Source organism: Columba livia, chromosome 7 (assembly GCF_036013475.1).
Source record: "Columba livia isolate bColLiv1 breed racing homer chromosome 7, bColLiv1.pat.W.v2, whole genome shotgun sequence".
Taxonomy (NCBI): domain Eukaryota; kingdom Metazoa; phylum Chordata; class Aves; order Columbiformes; family Columbidae; genus Columba; species Columba livia.
In genome coordinates this window covers 18,267,283-18,291,421 of record NC_088608.1, presented here as the reverse complement: position 1 = coordinate 18,291,421, position 24,139 = coordinate 18,267,283, and the positions used below count along the sequence as shown (strand labels likewise).

The 24,139-nt window shown below is 38.8% G+C and overlaps 1 protein-coding gene across 1 annotated transcript in view; it reads left to right on the top strand.

Moving 5' to 3' along the window:
* Positions 1-3,542: 3,542 nt before the first annotated feature.
* LOC102089035 (dipeptidyl peptidase 4) overlaps positions 3,543-24,139 on the top strand; it is a 41,778-nt gene continuing 21,181 nt past the window's right edge. The window contains exons 1-12 of the mRNA XM_065069654.1: positions 3,543-3,865; positions 3,968-4,052; positions 11,895-11,993; positions 12,550-12,644; positions 12,764-12,838; positions 14,787-14,839; positions 14,941-15,013; positions 16,322-16,442; positions 16,865-17,025; positions 18,914-19,017; positions 22,497-22,632; positions 22,781-22,825. Of these exons, the coding sequence (XP_064925726.1) occupies positions 3,860-3,865; positions 3,968-4,052; positions 11,895-11,993; positions 12,550-12,644; positions 12,764-12,838; positions 14,787-14,839; positions 14,941-15,013; positions 16,322-16,442; positions 16,865-17,025; positions 18,914-19,017; positions 22,497-22,632; positions 22,781-22,825 (1,053 nt within the window). The 5' untranslated portion in view covers positions 3,543-3,859. The remainder of the gene's footprint in view (positions 3,866-3,967; positions 4,053-11,894; positions 11,994-12,549; positions 12,645-12,763; positions 12,839-14,786; positions 14,840-14,940; positions 15,014-16,321; positions 16,443-16,864; positions 17,026-18,913; positions 19,018-22,496; positions 22,633-22,780; positions 22,826-24,139) is intronic.

Sequence of the window (24,139 nt, the reverse complement as noted above, 5' to 3'; positions counted from 1 at the left end):
GTCTATGAGGGATCTTAATTTGCATGCTATAAAGATGGCACTGTTGCAATGCCTCTTTGTTCTTGATGTGAGTTTTAAGTCTACAGAGAGTTAGGGTATGGGCCCTGTCTTATTTGAAATACACTGTAAATGGATCATAGATGCAGTTTATGATGCATAATAATTTGTTTGTTTTCATTCACTCCACGCTAATTTCTTCACTCTACCAGAAAACTGAACCTTATGCCTTCTTTAAGTTGTATGAAAATAGTGGCCCAAATGTTTTGACTGTATTGTGTATGTGCACCTTCTACAATTCCATATTCCATGAACTCATGTGTGTATTTGGAGTCCTCTCTGTATGTGCAGATGTGCTGCCTAGAATTCCCAGGTGGCCTTGTATTAAAAATTGTTTCCAATATTATCTCCTTTTTTAACTGCATTTTATATGGTGAGTGTGCAGCATCCTATCATTTCCAGTCTGTTTGCTAAGTATCTAGAAAAATAAGTATATTGAAGCAAAACAAGACAACTAATTGAATTAATATAACAAAAACCTGAGATACTCTAACCAATTCAACCATGCTCTGAGGACATTTGGCAAGAATTTCCAGTTGCCAAGAAATTAATTTGATAAAGAAAAAATACATAAACTTGAAAGAACTGAATGACAACTGCTACTAGCCACATTGAAGCAGTTGTCCCAATTACATGACCTCAGAAAATCTCATTTGTTTTCCTGATTTACAGTTAACACTCTCTTCACAATCGTCTCAAACAGAACCAGTGTAATGATGGATCACAAAACTCTCCTTACGAAATTTCAGCCTCAAAGTGCAAGGTAACAAAAAGAAATTTTTGTGGGGAGGAGACATTTTACATATATTGGGTATCAAAAGACACAGTGAAGTAGAACTTGAACACTCCTTGGTGCTAACAGCATTTTTGCCTTATCCTCCTCATAGCACATTTAAAGTGAGCCACTGAATCAGTATAAAACTTTCGCCAACACATATTTTGTCTCCCTAGCCACACACTGAGATATCAGGAACACATTATTGCACCTGTAAAGTAGACTGTATACATTTTAGTCATAAACAATAATATTTTTTTGTTGTTCTGCAGATAGCTTATGTTTTCCATTTTTCCTGTTTGACTTCTCTAAATATTTCTGGAGGAAAGACTCAAATATATAAACAGACTGTAAACAATGTCTTGAGTTTCACTGGCAATAGAAGTCTGAAGGAGAAATCACATCTGGCAGATCCACCAAGTGTTTTGGGAAAGCCAAGCTTCAGGCTGAAAGCCATATTTTGGTTCTTTCTAGTAAGTAGCTTCTTTTAATCATACAACTTTTTATGGATACTTTTGTGCTCAGCATAAAATACGATGAACAGCTAGGGCTTCTCAAATTTTACTGTGTAGCAGTTCCTACTGGATATTATTTTTTTGCTCTCTTGCCATCATATTAATATGCCTGATTGCAGAAGAACAGCATGGTATAAAGTAAATTGCAATATTTAGCTGGAGCAGGCTATAATAAAAAACCAATCTGACAGAGCACCAGAAGCACAATCACTACAATCATTTTTGGGACCACGGGTATTTTGATCAGACAGGAGGAACTTCAATTTTTTTCACAGTGTAGAGAATGACTGCTAGGAACTATTGCAATTAAATGGAAAATATATTCTGCTATACTGACTCTTAGTGGATCACTCAGGTGGTTCTGAGTACAGTATCAGGTCCCATAAGCCTCTCTGGTATGATCAGAGTCAGCACTGTATATGATTAGACATTTTGATCTAGATACATGAATCCAGATTTCCAAAGGTGCTTAAAATTGTGTACCCACTAAAACTAGCAGAAGTTAGATATTTGCTTTGTCAATGTAGGTATTTTTGCTTCTTAGAATTAACCACTGAGAAGCATTAAAACCTTGCAGATAATCTTTCAAAACATTACTCAACTTTGAATTGGCCATGAAAAGCTTGGTAACGTTCAGGTACATTTTATCAAAAAGACATTATCACAAGACATAATTTGAGTGTACTGCACTTGAGAGACAGTTATGATCACTACTTAAATGTTTAGAAAACAAAGCACAGATTGGCTGAATTATACCTTGTGATTCCTGCTCACTTGGAAAAGGAAAATTCATCCCAGAGGCGGGGTTTGTTTTGATTTTGGTTTTTATTGTTGTTGGTAAGATGAGCAAGTGCACAGAATACCAGATCAATACTTAAATGGAGCTGTAAGACATTCTGAAACTCTGGTCATCTATCTCACCGCATATAGGGCATAGTAGTTTGAAAAGTAATGTAAAAGACTGCCATTTCACTGTGATTTTGCTTTATAAGATTGGACCTATCTATATACAGAAATTAATGTTACACAGCCGTGAATCTGCAACACATTAGATCCCTCATTGTAAATGAGCAGCATGGAACCACTGTGAGGGCACATTAATGGTTTCCTAAGGTAAACCAATATAGCTAGCACAGTGTAAATTCTAGCTAGTTGTAACCACCACCTTGAAGGAGAATAGTATACAACAATGAGCAGAGCATAAGTTTATATCTAGATGAAGTCTATTACTTTCCATATAGACAAACCCTTAATGTTTGTAAATACTTTGGGTTACTCTAAAGGACATATATCTATCGTAAAAAATTACTAATACACTTCCAGATACAGATTACTCAAGAAACAGCAGCAAAATGCTAAATGCTGTGCTCAACCTGCAGAACTGGTATGAAGAAACAAGCAGCACAACTTTACTGAAACCTCTGACAAGTCTTTCGAAGGCAAGAACATTTGCTATATCCCTTGGGTTCAAGTCTCTTCCTCTTGCTTTAGTGGATCACATACTTTCTCTATTCCATTTCTCCAGTTGCAAAATGCAACTGTGTCTCTCTATGATAACTGCTAGTGCTCAGCAAATAGAGCGGGAAAAAAGCTAAGGTGAACAAAATCAAAAGCACAAACCACACCAGTAAATAACTAATTTTTTGAGGCTAGATTTCTTAAAATAATTCCAGAAACTCCCACAGCTTTCTGACTATTGGGTAATGCTCAGCTTTTTAAACAATCAAATGCTTTATAGTTTTGATTTAGAGGTTATTCTCAGTCTTCTGCACCAATTAGTCCTACTACCTCAGCACATACTCAAAATTCCCTTTGGAAATTGAATTGTCTGATGTGATAAACCATCTTCAGAGCGAAATTTTAAGCTTGTATCCTATACTTCCATTTTCTTATCTTGATTTAAAAATCCACTTTGCAGACTTAACATATCCATCTCTCTTTTATTCCAAGAACCAGTGCCAAAGAAATAAATATAAGCCCTTCCTGCAATTTTATCCATCTTTCTATTCCTTGATTGCCAGAGAAAGAAGTTCAAAGAGCAGAAACTTTACAAGAAATGTTTGTGTTATCAACGAATCAGGAGCTTTGCCATTAGCGTTTGAAGGCACTTCCCTTCTGGGACGTCTGTGTGGCCGTTATCTGATTTCCTACATAAATCCTTTCGGTGTCAAAGGTCCCTCCTCTTTAATGTACAGCATTGTCACCGCGCTCCAAGTGTTTGAACTGAAAGAGAAACCGCAGCTCAAAAAAAGCAACACGCGAAGCTCCAAAGCCAGCAGTAAAACCGCCATCTCTCAAAAACCCGGGTGCCGGGCACTCCTTGCCTCCTGCAAGCGGCAGCCGCCCCCAGCCCCCCGCCCAGTCGTCCAGTGCCGCTCCCAGGGAACGTCCCCGCGGGCAGCGGCGGGATCACAGCGGCACCCGCCGCCGGCTGAGCTAGGCTGCGCTGCGCCCCGCTCGCTTTCTGCGCCGCGGGCAGCCGCTCCGCCGCCGCGCTGCTCCGCTCCGCACCATGAAGGTGGGTCGGGGAGAGGGACGGTGGGTGGGTGGGTGGGCGGGCGGTAGCGCCCGCGGGCCTTGCGTGGCCGCGGATGCCGTCTGACGGCACTTCTCCTTGCAGACTGTCCTGAAGTGGTTGCTGGGGATCTTGGGGGTCGCTGTCGTCGTGACGGCCATCGCCGTGCCCCTTGCTCTGCTCACCGGCAGTAAGTCCGCAGCGGGGCCGAGAGGGGAGAGGGGCGGCGGGGGCTTCCTGCGGCCAACGGGGCTCGGGAGATCCGCAGCTGCGACGCCCACTGCAGCGGGGGAAAGTTTTGCTGCAAGTTTGTGTGTTAGGGAACAAGGTTGAAAGAGCTGGAGGTCTTGGGACACTGGGATGTACTTTCTCAAGAAGGTGTCTTACCTGGGAGGATGGGGGATGTGGCAGGTGGGGAGTTGAAAAGTCCCTTGAGTCCCATGTGACCTGAGAAAATACTAGTAAGCATTATCATTCTCAATATTTCCCTTTCCTATTGCAGCTAAAGGCTGTAGAACCAGTAGTAAAATGCCACTTGGTCAGTTTTCTAGGGTGTATTGAAAGCTAAAATCATAATCCCTCTAACTTGCTTTGTTTGCACAACTTTTGTTAATGTCAGTGAGTAAAATTATATACACAGCACAGTTACAGACGTCAGAAAAGATCTGGAATGCATTTTTGGACTCTGATCAGTCTGTACTTTCCAGGTTGTCCTTGTAGCTCTGGATGTTAATGTAAAACAATATTAAATCCTCATCAAGCAATGCATTGCTTCCAGCTGGTAGGACAGAGCTACAGGTCTTCTGGGATTCTTAGGATTAACAGCTGTGCAGTACTGCAGACTCTAAGGAAGCAAAGTATTTTCTAGATCACACCTTTGTAGGACTTCTGTTTGTGAGGTGCACCACGAGAAGTGTGAAAATGTGCATATTGATCTTGACAATGTGTTCAGAAATGAACACATCAATTGCTTATTTGCACAGATAGATATGGGGTTTTTTTGATGTATCAGTTAAAGAGGCAAGCTTGTATCATTAGTGTTCATAAGGCATAATTTACATTAAAATTTTGAAATTCAGCTCTGTCATTAATAGTCATTCAAAACTAGATTTTCAAATTCCATATCTCATAATTATATTCTTCTGGGCAAAAACTTGCATCAGTGGATACTGACTCTCCTTTCTGTTATTTTTGGACAACTTTTTGCCATTTATCTCAAAAAAGCAGATTTTTGAGGTGACCGAAAATACTCTTAGTTTCAGAAGCTGGGAAGAGCAAGAGAAAGGGTCTTAATAGCCTATCAGATACATGTGCGTGCACATAACACCTATTGAAAGAATTCAGGATACTGGCCTGAATTCTGCTGAAGAGTTGGTGCTTGTCTAGCATAATGCCAGTGCTATGTCGTAGTGGAAATCAAATTGGTTTTCTTCTTTCATAAATCAAAGTATAGGAATCCTTTTGCTGTAGAAGTGACTGCAATTTAGATTCAGTCATTAAGTATAGAGTAAAAAGATTTTGCTTTAAAGAAACACTTCTGTTGGATGATATAGAATATCACCATGTTTTCAGCCTTGACTTGTGTCATTTTGTTTGTAAAAGAGTACGACAACGTATCTAGTTTTTTACTGTTTACAAATTAACATATGGGAAATTATCTAGCATACCCTGGTAGTTCACTAGGTTCCTCTGGATAAAATAAGGATAGAGGTGGAGACATCCTAGTTCAAAAACTTGAGCTTCTGTTTTTTCCCAAATCAGGCCAGCAATAATGTCTGAATAACATCTGTGACCCTTATAGCTCAGGAACTGCAGGGTGATTTTGAATTTTTGACTGAAAGGTGCTAAACAAATGTTTTCTGTTAGCTGAGGATGTACAGGTGGTACACATATAATTATCTCATTATAGGTTAAAACACTTGATCACAGACAGTTTGATTATATGGCTTTTGTGAACGACCTCAGGGCATGTGAGTCAGCTGAGGTTGCCTCCAGGGGCAATGCAGGTGCTGGACTGAGTACAAAATGAAAGGTGGCAAAATCGAGGGGTGGTGCACAGGAGGAGCAACTCATGTGACTATGTGAACTCAAAGTCTGTTCTGGTAAAGTTCTTTGTAATAGCAATGAAGTTTTTATTCCATCCCAATGGTCCAAGCATTATGCAGGGAGGGAAAATTATTATTATTGATATAAACAGATAATTTTGAGTTTGGATTTCTTACCTTTGGCTTGCTACTCTTCTCTCTGCCACACTGCAATGTACTTTCATTTCATAAGCTTAGTAGTCATGCAGCACAGAACTAATTTGATAAATGGGCTCCAGCGCTGTGAAAGGTTGTGAAATTTTGAAACTTTGGAGGAGTTCTGGCTTGTGGGCTTAGCAAGTGGAACTAGAGCTGCTTTTCTTGCAGCTATTTAGCATGGGCAAAAACTGCAGACTTAAATTTGCAAAAGGGTTGCCCAATTTTGAGTGCAGCCTTTCAGTATTTACTTTGAGGGTCTTCAGCCAGATCTGTGTACTAAAGTCTATACATTTTGTTTATACCCACTACCTATTTTGCCACCATATTTTATATTTAATAATCACATGAGGCTACTTGCATGAAACAGTTCAATCTCAAAATAGCCCTGGAGTATTTGGAGTCTGTCAATGAAAGCATTGTTGTGCTTTGAGGAGCTATTCAAGAGGTGACTACAGGAGCAAGTATTTATCCTGTAAGCATGAGTATTTTCTAAAACTTTATGGTTTGTCTGCTCATGATTCACTTATCCACTTACGCTTCTTCCATTGTTGTTTGGTTTTTTTTTGTCTCCTATAACTTTCCATGCAGAAGGCAGATAGAAACACGCAGTGGTCATACACCATTATTTCTTTAACATCAGTTCTTGTTATGGCCAGCTGGGCAGAAGGCCAGGAGTGAGAGCAAAAGTAACCTGTGCTGAGAGCAGAAAGGAGACACTGTGATATCTACTATCCTTTGGCTGCCATGAGCAAGTCATGAATAGCTTTATAGTAGGGGTTCCTATACAACCACCTGGTTATGAATCCTGTTGCTTCACCCAGAGGTCTTATTCTCTAAGGATGAGATACTCACTAAATGAGAAGGCTCATCAATGTAATGGTTAGATGATACTGTGCATGGGCTTCTGTGGTCTTGTGATAAAAACATGCCTAAAAGAGGCTGGAAAAGCACAGCAGGTACTGGGGAGTTAATGACCTTCAGGTGCCTGAGGGTACTTTGTGAGCCTGATGCCTGACTGATGTGTGGCAGGTAGAAAGCTACCATACATAAGGATTACTGGCAGCAGGAGTCCAGTAAGTTCATGTTGTCATCCTGGATTTGAAGTTGAAGAATGCTGAGACAGCTTAGTGCTCCAAGGACTCGAGAGAGGTGAGGTTGCAGATCTTCCCCACAGCCTTGTTAATGTATAACTGATAAGAAAAGGAAAAAGAAGTCTCCAAATAGCTCTCGTTATTGTTCTGTTGGGGATGGTCTATCTACAATCTTCCCCTGTTTATTGTATCTGCATTGTGTCCTGAGCTAAGCAAATTTGTGACTGGGTGGTGCGGAGGAGTATCTATTACTGATGTCAACACCCTGCTTGCAACTCAACAGTATGTTTAAAATACTGAGAGGCTTCTGGCTGATATACAATGCTTGCATTTGATGACCTGTGCCACAAGATGAATGAATCTGGCAGCTGTTATTTGTCACAGTTTTCTTGGGAATAAGGGGTCCTGTATTATTCCAGTTTCTCAAAGGCATTAGGTTTAAGAATGTTTAGGGAGAAAGCTAGAAAATTTGTAAGGGAATTTAAATATATGGATTAGAAATTGATCTTTTTAGTAGAATCCCTTTAATCTAGACTCAAAAATGAAGGTTTAGATAAGAATCTTGACTCTGTGTAGTATTTTTAAAGAACATTTATATGAACAGTGGGCAGTAATTAATTCCAGTAACCTAGCTTCAGAGGACTTTCATAAAAGTCATGGTTGTTATTCTCTCCAAAGTTATATGGGAGATCCAGCAGGTTAATTACTATGTTGTGAGTATGCTGTAGACTTGTCTGACCAAAGAGTCCTTTGGCTTGAATCCGATTGTGCTAACTATTCTCTTTTCCCTGTGCATTCATGCACCTTGCACTCCATTAAAGGATCCTTGTAGTTTCTGTGTTGTGTGTGGATATATTACATTTCTAGCTAGTGAAGGAAAAGGTGGAGGATGGAAATGTTTTCCTGCTGTATGTCCTTGACATCTGTAACTGTCATTTAACTCAGTTATCTACCACAATTCAAATGTTGAGTAATATATATAAAAAAAAAAAAAAAAAAAAAATATACCAGCAGTGGATTGGTATCTGTAGAACACTTCTGCTATTTTTATTTCCTTGTTTTGCATGAGATGGAGCAAATTTGATAGGGACTCCAGAGCTGTTGATTACAAGGTTAATGATTACCTCCCTCTGGTGATGTTTCTGCAGCCCCAGAAAGTGATGCCTGGGTGAGCTGCCCCAGGTGGTGTCATGCGCTCATCTGTTGTTTATGGTCTCTCCTGGCTGTCACATTGCAGTCACTGGGCATCAAATGGTGTTCTGGGCTCAGCGAACCTTTGGCCTGACCCAGCAAAGTCAGATTTACTTTCTTCTTTGCTGGAAATTCATTTCTGTACTCTGTTACCTTACCTCAGGCAGTTACTGGGGGCTCGAGTATAGGGGAGGAGGTTTTTGAGTGCTTTTTTACACACATTGGAAGAGGAACAGGGAAGAAGGAAGGTTTGGAAAAAGAGCCTGAAATGTCACTTGTTTTTCTGACTATACTGAATCAGTCAGGTTTCCCTTCTTGCATCTCTCATGCTGCTCCTAAATTACACTCTTAGATTGCAGATGATTCTCACACTTGTTCTGCTGTCATTTAAAAGTGGTAATACTCCTTCACCTTTCTTGGGTTTTGTAGTTTCTCTATCCCTTTCATTCTCATTATTGCTGAGCATCATGCTTGTACTTGTCTTTCTCTTGTGGTGAACATGCAGTATAGCTTCTGTTATTACAGGCTTTATAGTTTACTGTCTCTTTTAAATTGGCTTCAAAATTTCTTGCTCTTTTTTATGACATATGGAAATTAGTAAAATGTGCCTTGACACTGGGTAATAAACAATACCTATATCAAAAGTAATTTGTCAACAACTTTAGATTTTGGTATGGTGATGTGTCATACCATAAACCTTACACAATAGTTAACTTCTTGTTTACTTTACACCTCACACCTACAGAAACCAACTCAATTTTTCTTGAGAAGGTGTGATATATTAAAAAAAAAAATCCAAATTTGAAACAAATCTGTTTATCAGCTTCATATGAGTGGTACTTACATAAAAGATTAAGAGCCTTCTTCCCAGGCAGACTTACTTAAGTTTTTGCTGTTGTAACAGGGGTATTATGATGTAAATGTTTCCAGTATATCATTATGATCATGGAAATATCTATGTGCTGCTGGGGGTGAGAATAGGGTAGAGATGAAGAGCTAGTCATTTTGAATTTAGAAAAATAAGTCTGTATCTGGAATAGTCAGAAAATAAAAATATCAAGAAAATTCAGCATTCACAGCCTCTCTGAGGAGCCAAAGAGTGAAAGAAGCTCTTTTGCTAAAATATGAACATACATTGACCTGTATCCAATCTTCAAAGCCAGTAAAGTGCTCTTGAATGTAAATACCTACTTTATTTTGTCAAAATAAACATGTTTGATACATTTTTCAAATCAAATCTGAACAAAAGAACTCAAATGCAGAATTCAGTGTATGTCGAGTATCTTTGGTCAGTGGCACAATGTGGATAAATAAGCATTTACTGGAAGTAGCCCATCTTGCAAATTAAGAAAATACTTCAACTACAACTTTCATGACTGTACCCTTACAGCTTGGCTTATGTTTTCATATTCAGTTACTATGTGGAAGGTGTTGACAGAAAATGAAATTTTAATTTTATACACAGCCAACAAATCTTAATAGTGGCCTGATTTTTAGTAATGAGACCTCAGCAAAATATGTATGTCACCAGGGGAAAAAACATTCATCAGTTTGGAAAAATCCCTAAACCTGTTCATCAGCCACCTGTCTTAAATTGTTCCTGCTTTTCCAAGAGAGAATTCTGTTGCTTTCTGAAGCCCTTTAATTGAAAATGACATTTACTCGATTAGGAAGGGGAGAAGTGATATTCCCAACTAGACGACTGTGCATGAATATCAAATGCACTCTTGTTCCTAATCCATCAAATTAAATACTCAGTTAATGTAGAATAATTAACCTGAGAAATTAATATTCTCACAGAAACTTCGTGAGCAAGAAATCTAGACTGGTAATGTTTTAGAACAGTAAAATTTCAGATGGAATTGAGGAAGAAATTTTTTAAACCCTTGCCGAGCATCTTAGACTAAAATCATTGTTTGCTATGGCTCTTGACTTTTATAGCAGCAATGGCTGTACAGTTTGTGCTGTATATATCCAATGTGCCTATGCTTTGGAAATAAGAGTAAAATAGTAATAGCTAATATATCTATCTTCCTGTCATGTTCCTGATGTTACATGTAATAACCTGCAGAAAGATAGCCTGCAAAAATTATTGTGTGGTGCTTTTTACTCTGCGTGTGTCCCCAAGGACTTTGCACTTTTTTTCACTATAATGAAAGAGAAGGCTGTTTGTTTAAGAGTATCTCAAAGACTGGGACTCTGAGGATTGATGGGGCAGGTTATTGCCTTGGCTGATCAGTCACGGCATCTGTACTTGAGCATTTTTATCAATTCTTTGTATCCTCGGTCTTTTGATTTGTACTGGTAGTAATAAAAAGGGAATGACTTAGCCAGTTGAAATAAAAATTACTTTGCCTCTGGACTGTGTAGGTTTCCGTTAGAAAAAGAGAAGGCAGGGGAGAAAGCAGGGAGGAAATTGCACACCTGAATTCAAAAATCGTAGTCTTTGTTTTCAGGGTAAAAAGATCACAAAGACTCACAAACCAGCTTTTAAATTGTATTTATTATTATTATTTGAACCTTTCAGATTTGGGAAGAGTAGCTTGTGCACTGTAGCCAGTCAGAAAGAAGTATTTTTCATAGAAGTTGATTGTAGTGCATTGGAGCTGATGACCAAACTCATTAGTGTAACGGGGTTTAAAGTTTCACTTAGTCTTTTCACTGAAACCCAGTTATTTGGCTTTAATTTTGCAGTCAAAATAATAATGTTGCAGTAAACATTAAGATACCTTGGTGAAAAACACATAAAGAGAGGAATAAATATTTAACCAGTTATTTCATCATAAGTTTATCAGTAAGCATTTGTGATTTGTTTGTTTGTTTTTTAAATTAGAGCTACCCTGGGAATTTTACTGCTCTTCAGATATTTTTTGAGACATTTCTGAAATGTGAGTAATAATCAGATGATTCACAGTTGAAGGGTTCATGAAGAAAAACAGCAGTATTAAGGAATATGTGATCAATCACAGCAGCTGCTTTAAGGTATCTTTCAAGGTCCATACATCTACTCACGTGGGTGCCACATTTCATTCATCTGGACAGCCTTGTCCATCCACCACTCTCAAACATGAGCATATATGTCTCTGCTTTGCACGATCGACGCCGTAACTGATGTCTTCTGCAAATATTAGCAGTCAGGGTTCTGCAGTGAAGTTCACAGTGAGCATAGGAGGGAAAGGCACTAAGATCACTTCAGTTTTTGAGGAGTACAAGTAAACGTTTCATGAGGTAAATGGGCTGGAGGTCTTCTGTTTATTTTTGTGTCTGCAAAAAGGTATTTTCATTTACTCAAAAGATAACAGCTCTTGTGTATCTTAAAGTAAAAAACCAGCAGAGAAAAGGCATCTGTGATTTTTACATCAGTTTGTTGAGTGATCTCACTGATACTCCTTTATTTTATGTTTGCTGAATTTCTCTTCCAGTAAAGCTTTAGCGCCTTCTCACTACTAGCGTTTATGAGCTGGTTAGCTAAAATATATCAGTATCGCTTCTGCCTCTTTCTTTCAGAAAGTATCTCTGAGCCTGATTCACGAAGAACATATACTCTACAGAATTACTTGAACGATGACTATAACTACAGAACATATAATTTGGAGTGGATTTCAGGTAATTCATTTCTGTGTAAAGCATGAACGTCAAGAAATGGTACTACCTTCAGTAAACTCGTATCTTCATGCTGAGGTGACTACTGTGTCCTGCAAAAAAACCTCCACATTTAATTATTTATTTGCACCATTATAGAAAGGCACGTAGCTCAAAGAGTTGTGATTTTTATTTTCTTTTTCCCCTTAGATACATGTTTGTGTTCATGGCAAGCTATATTCTCCTACTGCTAAAACAGCATAGTTATTTTAATTTTTTTTTTTTTTTTTGTAGAAGCATGTTTTTATTCGGAAGTATGTTAGCTTCTATAGGGTGCTTTTCCTTTTGAATATTTCTAGTGCCCCAAGGAAAAGAGATGCCAGAAGGTGGAAGCTGTGAGCCTCAGGACTACATTTTGTGAATATTCTTGTGCTATAAGCATCCTTTCATTGCAGAAGCGGGAAACACAACATTGACCAGATCTTAAATTTTATTTCCTGCTTAAAAAGAGAAAAAGAAAAGAGTCTGATGAGCATCTTACCTATTGTTTATTATTATAGCAGTTCTCTTGTTCTTCTAGGAAATCAGTATCTTCACAAGACAGATAATGGGGACATCCTATGTATCAATGCTGACACCGGAACACCCTCAGTGATCTTGGCGAATACGACATTAGTATGTTGACTTCTGTATAATATATGCATATGTTGGGAAAGGAATTAAATTCAATGTTTTGTTCTGCACGTTTCTTTGGAATCAGTGCTTTATGTGTCCCTTTCATCCTTTGTTTGCAGGATAAATACAAGGCAACCACGGTTCTATTGTCTCCTGACCAAAAGTTTGCTCTTCTGCAGTACAGCTATACAAAGGTACAAGTACACTTTGGTTCTTTGAGGATGAAGCTGGGAAATAAAGGTTTGGGTACAACTGAGCAAGAAGGTGGTCCTGAAAGTATGGTTGGCAGAGGCTGAGAGCATGTGAGGTAAATGCAGGAGGATCCATGAATGAGATGTCTGCACGGGAACAGTGAAGCTGAGCAGGCAGCAGGAGGAGAACAGAGGCTGGTGGTGTCTGTGAGCTTGCCAGAAGAGAGATGGCTGCCTGAGAAAAGAAGCTGGATAAAAAGTGGATGGAGCCATGTCACAAGGAGAGTGAGGCTGGATGGTTTATTTGGGGAGACAAGCTAGAAGAGTAGATAGGCCTGACTGTCCAAGGAATTGTGTGGGTAAGAAGTGATGAGGAGATATACTTCTACATATATGCCATGTATACATATAATTATTACATTGTGGTGTTAGGACATAAGAATTTAAAACGGAGATGAATGAAAAGCATCATGTGTTTACAAAGGAATGCTGTTCTCTTGTGCTTGGACTGAACCTTGGTGTCTTTGTTCCCTACTGTCAGCAAGCACACAAAAAACTTGCAGCATGATGCCTCATCCTGGCTTGGTGCTGAACCATGCAACGAAGGTCAATGTAAGTTTGTGCCAGCTGGCATGAAAACCTGGCCATGTGTGCCACTTGAGGACAGTTACAGAAACCTAATGAAGGTGCTAATTTGCCCTACAGTGTGTGCACTGAGAAGCCAGTAACTTTGTTGTTGTTTCCTTTTTTTTCCCCTCCTCTAAAGAGCTGCTTGTTTTCTTTGTAAGAAGCTCAGTGCTGACTTGTGCAGTGCATGAATACTTGAGCACTATGTCACTGAGCTCTGTCTACATGTTCTGGCTTTGCAGTCCAAGAGTGCCTTTTCCACTGCACTAGCCACAATCCATGCACTCAGTCATCACTTGGTTGCAGTTTTAGATTCCTTGCTAGGTACTACTAAGCCAGTTGCCTTTTGTCTTTCTGAATTGTTCAGAACTGTTTGGCTTTGCATAGCATCATTGGCAGCCACAAAATGCCTTCTGTTTTTCCAGCCACCCCAGACATCCCCTCTACTTGTGATTTATTGCTCTACAGTATTTTATTTATTGCAGTCATAAGAGTTAATGTTAGTTTAATGCTGAAGCAACATCTTTTAACCTTTATATAATAGTGTGATTGAAAGTTATGTTATTATTAATCTTTATTGCACAAAAACAGAGTAACAAAGTGAATCATGAGGATGTAGACACTTCTTATGTAATAGCCATCTGGTTGTGTATTACTGTTATTGTTTTGTATCTTCATACAAATCTTCAAGAAGCATCATAGAAGGTAGCATTACTGTAGCATGTCAACACTATGGGCTGAATCAAACCTCTTCAGGCCCGTGTAGTGAAGACATTTGAACATGTCTTCATTAGCATCATCATCTTTCTCTCTGTAAATGCCCGCAGAGCGATATGTAGTTTAAGGAGCGAGTTTCTGAGGGAAAGAGTTTGTGACAATATGAATGGCAATAGGTCACCCTGGATCTAGAGGACCTGCTACAGAAATACTGCTGGGACTTATGAGGGCTACTAAACAGTACGATGTCAAGTTAAATAATGCAGTATGGAAGATGAGACAGAAAATAGCAAGTGTGCCAGTAAGACAGAAGGAGGAAGATTAACTGCATAACTACAATAATCTGCCATGTAGCTACAAGGATTTCTGAAAATCTGCAGCAGTTCTGGCCTCAATCAGTCAGTGGCCTCTGTCATAGTATTTAAGTGATGAGCCCAGAGGATTGGCAATTTCATTAGTCTTTTCTTAAACCTTGCAGAAATTTGTTACCTTTGTATGATTGTTGTGTTATGTCTGTCACACAAAACCATTTAAGAGGTAATTTGAACTCTAAAGAGACATGAATCCTGGTGACTTTTTTTTGAATATTAAAATAATTCTTTTGCAGTTGTGGAGGCACTCCTACACAGCTTCATATCACATCTATGACTTTAATAGCAGGTCAGTAATTTTTGCATATGAGATGTAGTTTTAACATTATTTTGCAATGAAATGAAGTTTCACTGATTTCTCTTAGCTGCATTTTGGTTTTGTTTTTCTAGTTCTATCCTGGATGGAAGCCTACTACCTAATGATACACAATATATATCCTGGTCACCTGTTGGTCACAAACTGGTTAGTAAAGAAAAGTGAAATTTATATAAACAGTCTTTTTCATACACATGTCATGGAAACTGACATTGTATGTACCCCTGAGGTTTTGGGACTTTCCTGCTGCTAGGTGAAGTAGTAGATCTAGTTTCCAAATTGAATACTGTTGCTGGAAAGACTCCAAAATCTCTCTGCATGTTTTGTTTTGTTCTTTAATGAAAAGGCATTCCTGACAGTAATAGTGACCCTAGTAGTCATATAATGCACAAATGCACAGGAATTTTGTGTTTTTACTAGTCACAGACGGTAGTTCATCCCTTTCAAAGGCAACAGCATTACAATTGTCTACTTACTCATCACTGTGATTTTTATCTCCTAATTACACCATAAACAATGAATGTTGATGAATGCATGTAACAAGGAAAGGAGGAACAAAAATATCTCTTGCACTCATTCCCACTGTCCTTTTCTTCCTCGTCTCCCCACCTAGTCCATGGCAAATGTGACAGCCACTGTGTTTGCAAGGCTCATGCATTCCCCATGGTGAGTGTTGGATCTGACGGAAGATCTTGCACAGGAAAATGTGATGTTTATTTATTCTTATTGCTTGTACCATAGGGATTATAAATCCCAAACGCAGAAGCAAGACCTTTCTGCATTGCAGAGCAAAGCTCTGGCATAAAACTACGTTGTTCAGTTGTAGGAGAGGAAGAACGAGGGTGATTAGAGAAGCAGGCAGATGCCAAAAGTTAAAGGAGTTCTGAGCTCTGCTGAAGAAATGCAGATCTATTAGCAATGCTGAGACCCCCCAGCAATGTTTTACCCAAGTACTAAGAGTTTTCTTTGAAGGACAAATTCATGAAAAACAGCCCCTAATGAAGGAAAATAAGCTTGTATCTCAGCAGAAAATGCCTAGCAAGGTTTCACAGTATCACAGAATGTTAGGGGTTGGAAGGGACCTCAAAAGATCATCTAGTCCAGTCCCCCTGCCGGAGCAGGAACGCCTAGGTGAGGTCGCACAGGAACATGTCCAGGCAGGTTTTGAATGTCTCCAGAGAAGGAGACTCCACAACCTCCCTGGGTTTCCAAAGCTTGATATGGTAATTGTGTCGTTTATCATACTTGATCATTTTTTGCATCTAGGCCTGAAGTTAGGTTGCTATACCTGATCTGTGTTAGCAGTTGAGGTTTGTGAAGTTTCAGTGATGTTTGGTGAAATGCAACGTTCAAAGACAGTTTTTGTCATCTGATGTAAGTTTCCCACTAGGTGTGGTGAAGGAAAGAAGTAGCTTTCACTGTAACAGTAATTGTAACCACAATGATGTTTTCCAGGCATATGTTTGGAATAATAATGTTTATATAAAAGCTTCACCAACAGCAGAAGCTGTGCAAATCACTAAAAATGGAGAAGAAAATAAAATTTTCAATGGAATACCAGATTGGGTTTATGAAGGTAACTATATCAAGCATATTTTATTTTGCATGATGATGTAAAAATTTTGTTTTATTGTAATTATTTTATTATTACCGTTGTCTCATTTCCTGTCATTCAAAAGTTTAAAATAATTGTAAGTCTCAATTTTAACAGAAGCATGCATCTTTATCCAAGCTTAATACCTGGCAAGCATGAGGATCTAAGAATGGAAATGAGTTTTCCTAACTTGCAATGCATCACTGGAAATTATAGTGTGTGAATTAACTTCGTACGATAGTTTATGAGCATTGATCTAATGTCTTATTTCAGAACCTGATAAACAGTCTGCACTTTGGTATCTGAACTTCAATTTGAAAAAAAAATCCCCTTAAAAACAAATGATAAGAGTACCTAAGATAAAAGAGCCAATTATAACTTAAATGCATTTGCATCTCTTTCAGAGGAAATGTTTGGCGCCCATTATGCTCTGTGGTGGTCTCCAAATGGCAATTTTGTGGCATATGCAGCATTTAATGATACAGAAGTTTCTGTTATAGAGTATTCCTTTTATTCTGAGGACACCTTGCAGTACCCAAAGACCATTAGAATCCCATATCCCAAGGTCTGTGTTATTTATTAAACATGGTTGTTCTGCAGTTTCATTAAGAGAGTAGTCTCATTTAATCAGTTTCTGATAATGAAAATATTGTCTGTCTCTCCTCAACAGCTTGCTGTGATTACTCTTTCTGAAGTCAACAGCATCTGGCAATGTTAAAGTATTTTATTATCTCCAGGGGAAAGCAAAAAGGGGGGGGGGGGGGTATGATTTAAGGGTTTGTTTTCACCAGAAAATTTTGAGGGAGTGAGTAGGTCTTGAGATAAAAAAGCTCTTGGGAGACTAAAGTTGGTACAAAGCATTTGACAGATGTACATTATGTTAGGGTTGTGCATGGTATTGATAATGGAATCTTCTTCAACTGATGCTGCATCTTTAGTTGTTGGATGCTTCCTTCATTGGGATGAAGGGGAGGAATTTGCTGATGGAGTTTCTTTGCCTGCAGTTAATGGCCTTTCAGTTTTAACTGTGAAAGTGAAGATTTTAGTGCATGCGGCTCCTTCTCCTCTCCCTTCTTCTCCGCATGGCTTTGTGCCTATTGCTCATTGCACAGTTGGCACTGGACTAAATTGTGTGAGAGTCAGAGCCCAATACACTAACACAGGTTCTTTCAAATACTGCACACATTGAGGGTTTAATGTTTAATGCAAGATTTACCTGTGTGAAGTTACCTGACATTACATGGGATTTTGATGTAGCAGAGCAATACATCAACGCACTTAAAACAAAATACAAGTACAAATTAGATTTGGAGTACAATAATTGCACTATACTGCTGAATCACAATACAGACCTTGTTCTCATTGCTCGTCTCCATCCTATGCTCACCGCCAAAATGCTGGACATCCCCATTGCTGGGGAAGAGTACATGGGTTGAAACCACCTCAAGCCCATCACTTCCTTTGATTCTTTTTGTTCATCATTTGTTTTTTATACTCTGTTGGGCTGAGGCACCCATATATCCACCCCATGGTGATCTGGCTAGCTCAGAAAGATACTTTTGCTCTTTTGATTAACTGGGGTGTAACAGCTGATACAGCCAGCTGATTGCTCAACTGAGAGAGATGTTTGATGTAAAAACTGCCCTCTCGTCCTCTGCACCAAGTGCAGCTTCCTCTGCAGCAGCCAGGGTCGGTGACTCCCTACCCTTCCCAAGGCTTCAGGAGCATGTGGCCTTTGTCTGTCCCCTTGGAGCCTCCCCTGGAGGGGTCACGGATACTGATGGTGACCAGTGGGCTCTCAGGCAGTTGCAGGTGCTCTGCCCTGGGTGTGCCACCTGTGCAAAGATGTAGGTGTGGAATGAACTGCCAATTTAAATTGTGCCTTTTATGACAAACCCCTTTTGTTTGGAATATCGCTGACTTCTGGATATGGGTCAGCTACCGAACCGTTATGATATGGACTTGGCTAGTTAACTTCTGGAGAACAAGCTCCCCCTCCCCCCACTTGTATTGCTGTCAGTAGCACTACATTAAAAATAGTGAGGTACATGCTGCAGTCACAGATTTGATTGTGGTATAGACAGCTATTATATGGTCACTTAATGTAAGGTATCAGTTTCCATGAAGAAGTAATTTTCTGTCTGTTAGGAATTAATTTAATTCAGTTACATACTGTATGTAGCATGTGGCCAAATACTGCTATGTACTTAAGAACATTTCCAAATGCAGTAGTCTTTCTTATCTAGAAAAGCGTAACTAAAACTTTCATATTAAAAAAATACAAAGGGTAAGTTAGGTATCAGTCTTAAGAACTGCTTTTAGGAACTTTTCATATGTCTGAAGTTGACTGGTTCTTCCTGTCTGTAGTAATTTCTATGTCTATAGTTTCAAACATTTATTTCACCAAGAATATTCTCTCCTCAAAAGTACAATTAAAAAAATGTTATTTTTAGGCTGGAGCTACAAATCCAACTGTGCAATTCTTTGTTGTGGATACCAGATCGCTTCCTAGTTTCCACTCTGCCGAAATTTCTCCACCTGCAGAAATAAAATCAAGGTAAGAAATTTTGGTTAAATATTTGCTTGTTTCTTTTGGTGGGAGAGGAGGAGCTTTTATGTGTGACCACACTATAGTCAGTGAATATAGCAGTTTTTCCCAGTTAGGTGGCTCTGGTAGCAACAAGATTTATCAGAGAAAATCTGCACAGAGATTATCCTCCTAGTGATTATATATAGATGGCATATTCCATGTATGTTATATTCAGAATGTGACAAGTTCTTGGCTCATCACATTCAGTGGAGTCTAACTACGGTGAAGTCATTTCACAGTACAACTTTAATATGAGCAAGTTTTGGTATAATCAAATTATAATATGTATTCTAGTTCACTGGGGAAAGAAAAAACCCACACACACACAAAACAAAACCTTAATGGTAAATGAAGATGTGATTTCACTTCAAGCAAACTCCTTGCTAAGGCAAGGTATCCCGGTTGCCTTCAGATTTATACTTAAAATGTTTGTTTTCTTTGGAACCATGGTGAAAATCAGCACCTCTCACAGTGAATGGAAAATTGTATTTCTCAAAATGTCAATGGAAATGTACAACATGATATAAATGTATTTTGTGAAGAGCAGCTAAATTGAGTTAAGATGCATGCACACATGATTTGGTATCCCAGATTTTGAGGATTTTGGATTATGTTTTTTCTCTTTAACAGTGTTGTGGAAATTTTTAGAGGTTTGCACTTTAAAGCATGATGGATGCGGAAGCACAGGTTATACTGATAAACTTCAGGGGAAAAAACAAAAACAAAAAAACCCACCACAACCAAAAGAGGTCTGTTAGCTCATGTTTGAACCTAGAATTTATTACGTGGTGGCCTAAAAACAATAACTGAAATACCAGTGTTACTGTGTCTGTCCTCATCATGGTGTAACTAACATCTGTGTTAAGAGAGATATGCAAGTTTTTATGAATATGTTGTTGTATTTTCCTTCTCTACAGTAACACTGCAGTAGCCAGATGTTACATAGCTGTTGTGTGCTGATTTTCTCCAGAATTTTGGTGACTTGACATAATGAGCCTTTTATGTTTTAGTCAAGATCTCTGCTGTCTTAAGTGTTATGTTTCATGCTTTGTTAACACTTAATGAAAGCTGAATAACGCTGCTGTGTGACCTGGGGAGAATAACCGTGGTCTTACTTCCAGCCTTGTGTCCCTCTGGCTAACGCAGGCTTGAGTTATATGGACTTAATCCATTTTTAAATGAATGTAACCCTCTGTAAATCAGGATTAATACAAAGATAAATCAAGTCTTAAATTATGAGTACAAGGATCAAAACTTACTCTTCTCCCAGTGGCCAATCCAAATAGTGGTTAAGCCTCAGCATGTGCATCTTGCAGACATTGAGGTGACCAGAACAAGTCTTGGGGAATTTTGCAAGAGCAGGAAAAATGCAAGTGATGTGCAATGTTACTGTCAGGCAGTTTTGCTCCTGGAGGCATAAAGTAATGAATATTTCCACAGTATGTATGTTCATACTGCTACATGACAGGAAGGGTTATCTTTTTTGTGGTGGAAGTTATATTTTTACTTCCTTCTGATTAGAAGTAAGTCCTCAACTAACCTCACCCCACTCACCTGGATGGCAGTTTTGAGGAGCAGTGCCCCTGCAAATTGTTGCCTGTTGCGTATTGTTGTATGTGCAGCAGTTGTACCCCCACATTTGAAGAGGACACAGCACACTTCTGTTTCAGAGGGAAAGTTATATTATTTGTCAATGAAAGCTGCCAAAATCTGGCATGGCAGTGCTTTACCACCTAAGATGGTAGGTGGAACCTGACACTTTTTGCACAAGTGAGCAACATGAGATCCATACAGTGTTTGAATACCACTTCTAGCATCGTGGGTCCAGGGGGCTCCAGCTGGCTAACAGGAGGATGAAGGCAATGGATGCTGCTTGTCTGAAATGATCTGTCCTAAAATTAAGTTCTCTGCTGAGTAAAGAGCTCTGAATGGTGATTGCAGGAATATAATTTCTCAGCAGCAAATGCAGAAGGGCAATGCAAAACTACTGTACTCTATACCTGAGTTAATTGCAGCTTAGTTAACATTTCATGAGTTGTTGAAAACTGATGTGTATTCCTAATCTCTATAATAATAAAATATTTATTATGTTATAAAAATAGCATAATAAATAATATTTTGTTTTTTTCTTTTACTGTCTGTCTTGTTTCATGGTGATTTATAGTCTCCAGAATTGTTAACTTCTCTCACTTTGAAGGAACAAAAATTTTGGGACTAATTCCCCTTTTAGAAAACAAGGGAAACTACTATTACAGGTACATGAAGAATGGCAGTTTCATTTCTTTTTTTCCAAACAAGCTCCTGCAGAGTGCTTTTGTAATATTATTGGTCTAAAAGATACTGCTTGAAGCCAGTGACAGTAGCCATTAATGACCTACCAGCTTCCCATTCAAGTATGAATGTGGAAATGGTCCTTTTTTAAATATGGATTTTAAACTGCAGTTTAGAAATAAACCTGAAAGTGGTCAGTAATCAGTTGGCATATATTTTTAATCCATCCACACTCATTGTAGTGTTTTCTTTTTCTTTTTTTCTGTCTCCCCACCCCCCAGTGATCACAAAGTATTCATTCTCATCACAAAACTTCCCACACTTTTTTTGTTAACTAAATTCGGGGAAAAGGGAACATGAACTTGGAACTAAGTCAAATGTGCAAATTCCATTTAAAATGCATACTTGCCTTGGAGGGGAGGGTTGTTATATTTTAGTTCGTAAGGCTTCTAGGAGATAGGAGAGATCTAAAGTAAGAAGATAAGTACATCTCAACAGATTGTAATGGTAAACAAAACCACTAAATTTTGTGTGGTGCCTTTTTAAAATTAATATCCAGGAATATTCATGAAAATGATATTTTTTCAGATACTCCAATTCTTCATGTCCACTAGTTGGTATTCTGAAGATGAAAGCAAAAAAATGCAAATACTAAAATATCTGTTCTTGGTATGATCGCTCCTTTTATTATAACTAATGGAAATAGATACTAAATTGAACAAACATGTATCACTCAGAAAGTGCATACAAGCAACCAGTTCCATGCAGCTGAAGATAAAATTCCAAAAGATAAGGCCCATACAACTTAATATTCAGAAGAATTTTCTGTAGATGCACTTAATACAAGATTTACGAGCAGTCTGGAGTAGCTATCATTTTATGTATTAGAGGATAGTGATTTGGCTTTTAGAATTTTATTGCGGTCTTTCTGGAAGTCAGTATGTACAAACTATCTAATTCTTTACTGTATGAATGAATATAACCAAGGCATCTACTAGCAGCAAAAACAATTGCAAAAATATGGCACAATTAGGTTTGCATCACTGTTTGTTGTTGAAGAGTAAATTGAAATTGAAATAGCCAGATGAGTCTCGTTCAGTTAATTGCTGAATGCTGTTGTATAGTATAATATTACAGAGAGGATTTTAAATATCTAATGTTATTGCTTTTTTCAGGGATCATTATTTGAGTGTTGTAACATGGGTGACAGATGAAAGGATCTGTCTGCAGTGGCTGAGAAGAATTCAGAATTTTTCAGTCCTCACAATCTGTGACTTTGAAAACGCTACTCAAAATTGGTTGTGTCCACAGGTAAGAAAAATGAGGCGGGAGAGCTGCAATGCTTCATAAATGAGACTAGGAAGCAGTAGAGTATCTCTGCATGTTTATCTTTGTAAAAACATAGCCTGATGTAAAATAAACATAATTGTTGTGGGATTGTTTGTTTTTTCTTTCTTAGGAAAAACAACATACCGAAGAAAGTACAACTGGCTGGATTGGCAGAGTGAGTGTTCAATTTCTAAAACTGCCACATGCTAAGTAACACTGATAATTAAGACAATTTCACATGAGCCTCTTGCCAGTCACACTGCCTCTTTTGTGCAGGTCTGACCCATTCATTTTTCACATTACACATGTAGAGGAACAAGTGGTCTCCAGTGGAGCTGCTGTGCCACCCTGCTGGTGGTTTTGAGCTGTTGTGGGTGTGGCTTTCTGGACTCAGGCAGGCTGACAGTGCAGCATGGGCTGGGGCTGCAACTGCGTCTGCTGTGACCCGTGCATTGTGTTCACCTTGCAAAAGCCAGAGTGCTCCTTCCAGCCCCCTTTTTAATTTTGACCTACTGCTTTGGTAGCAATAGGGGGGGAAGCATGGTATTCAGAATTGCCTCTGTTCTAGGGGAGTTGTCAGCTATTCCTACCAGCTCCAGAATGATCTAGGGGATAAAATCTATTAAGAAATGTGTCCCGTGACCTTTGGATTGTATGGGAAGAAAACCATAGAGGACAAAAGTCATTTTTAGTATTTCAGGTTCTCCTTGGAGTTTTAAAAATGTTTTTCTTTTTCCCCCACCCAAAATGTCCATTGGAGACAACTAGGGACAAGATGCATATAACTGACCAGATTAACATTTTCATAGACTTCTGCCAAACCAACCATTATTGTCTGGATGATGCTTTCCAAGCTGCCTCTCAGTCCTTTTGTATATGGTAGAGAGTAGGCACCTAATGAACTACACAGAAGATCTGGGGGAAGTGAAGCAGAGATGCAAAGTTCAGACTTGGAGGGAGAAATGAGTTTCAGAGTTTTTGATGAGAACACAGAGTACACTTTCCACTCCCGCATTTTCCACACACTGGTTATGCTTTAGTCACTAATTCACTTCTGAAGTAAAAAATGAAAGTTTAAAGAAATGCAAAGAGGGAGGCAACAGCAGGGATGAAATCATCCGCAGTATGAAGATGAGAGATCAACCCACCTGCTGTCAAATTTGATATGGAAAGGAAGGCCTTAACGCTGACACATTTTGCTTCTCTGCAGCAAAGGCTTCACGATTAGACAATGTGATGATCAAACTGCAGACTTTGTAAACAGTTGTGCAAAATGAGAGGGCACAATGTGAGTCTGTGCCATTAAACTAGGTTGTTGGTTTTTTGTTTCTTTTAAAGAGACAACCCACATCTTAGGAGCTGTTGGAAGAAAAAGAGAATCTCACTGTTTAATTCTTGGATTTGAGAAGGGAGTGGAAAGTAGGGAGGATTGAAGAGGGGATAGGAAAGATATATTTATTCCTTTCATTCTTATCTACTTAGGGATGAT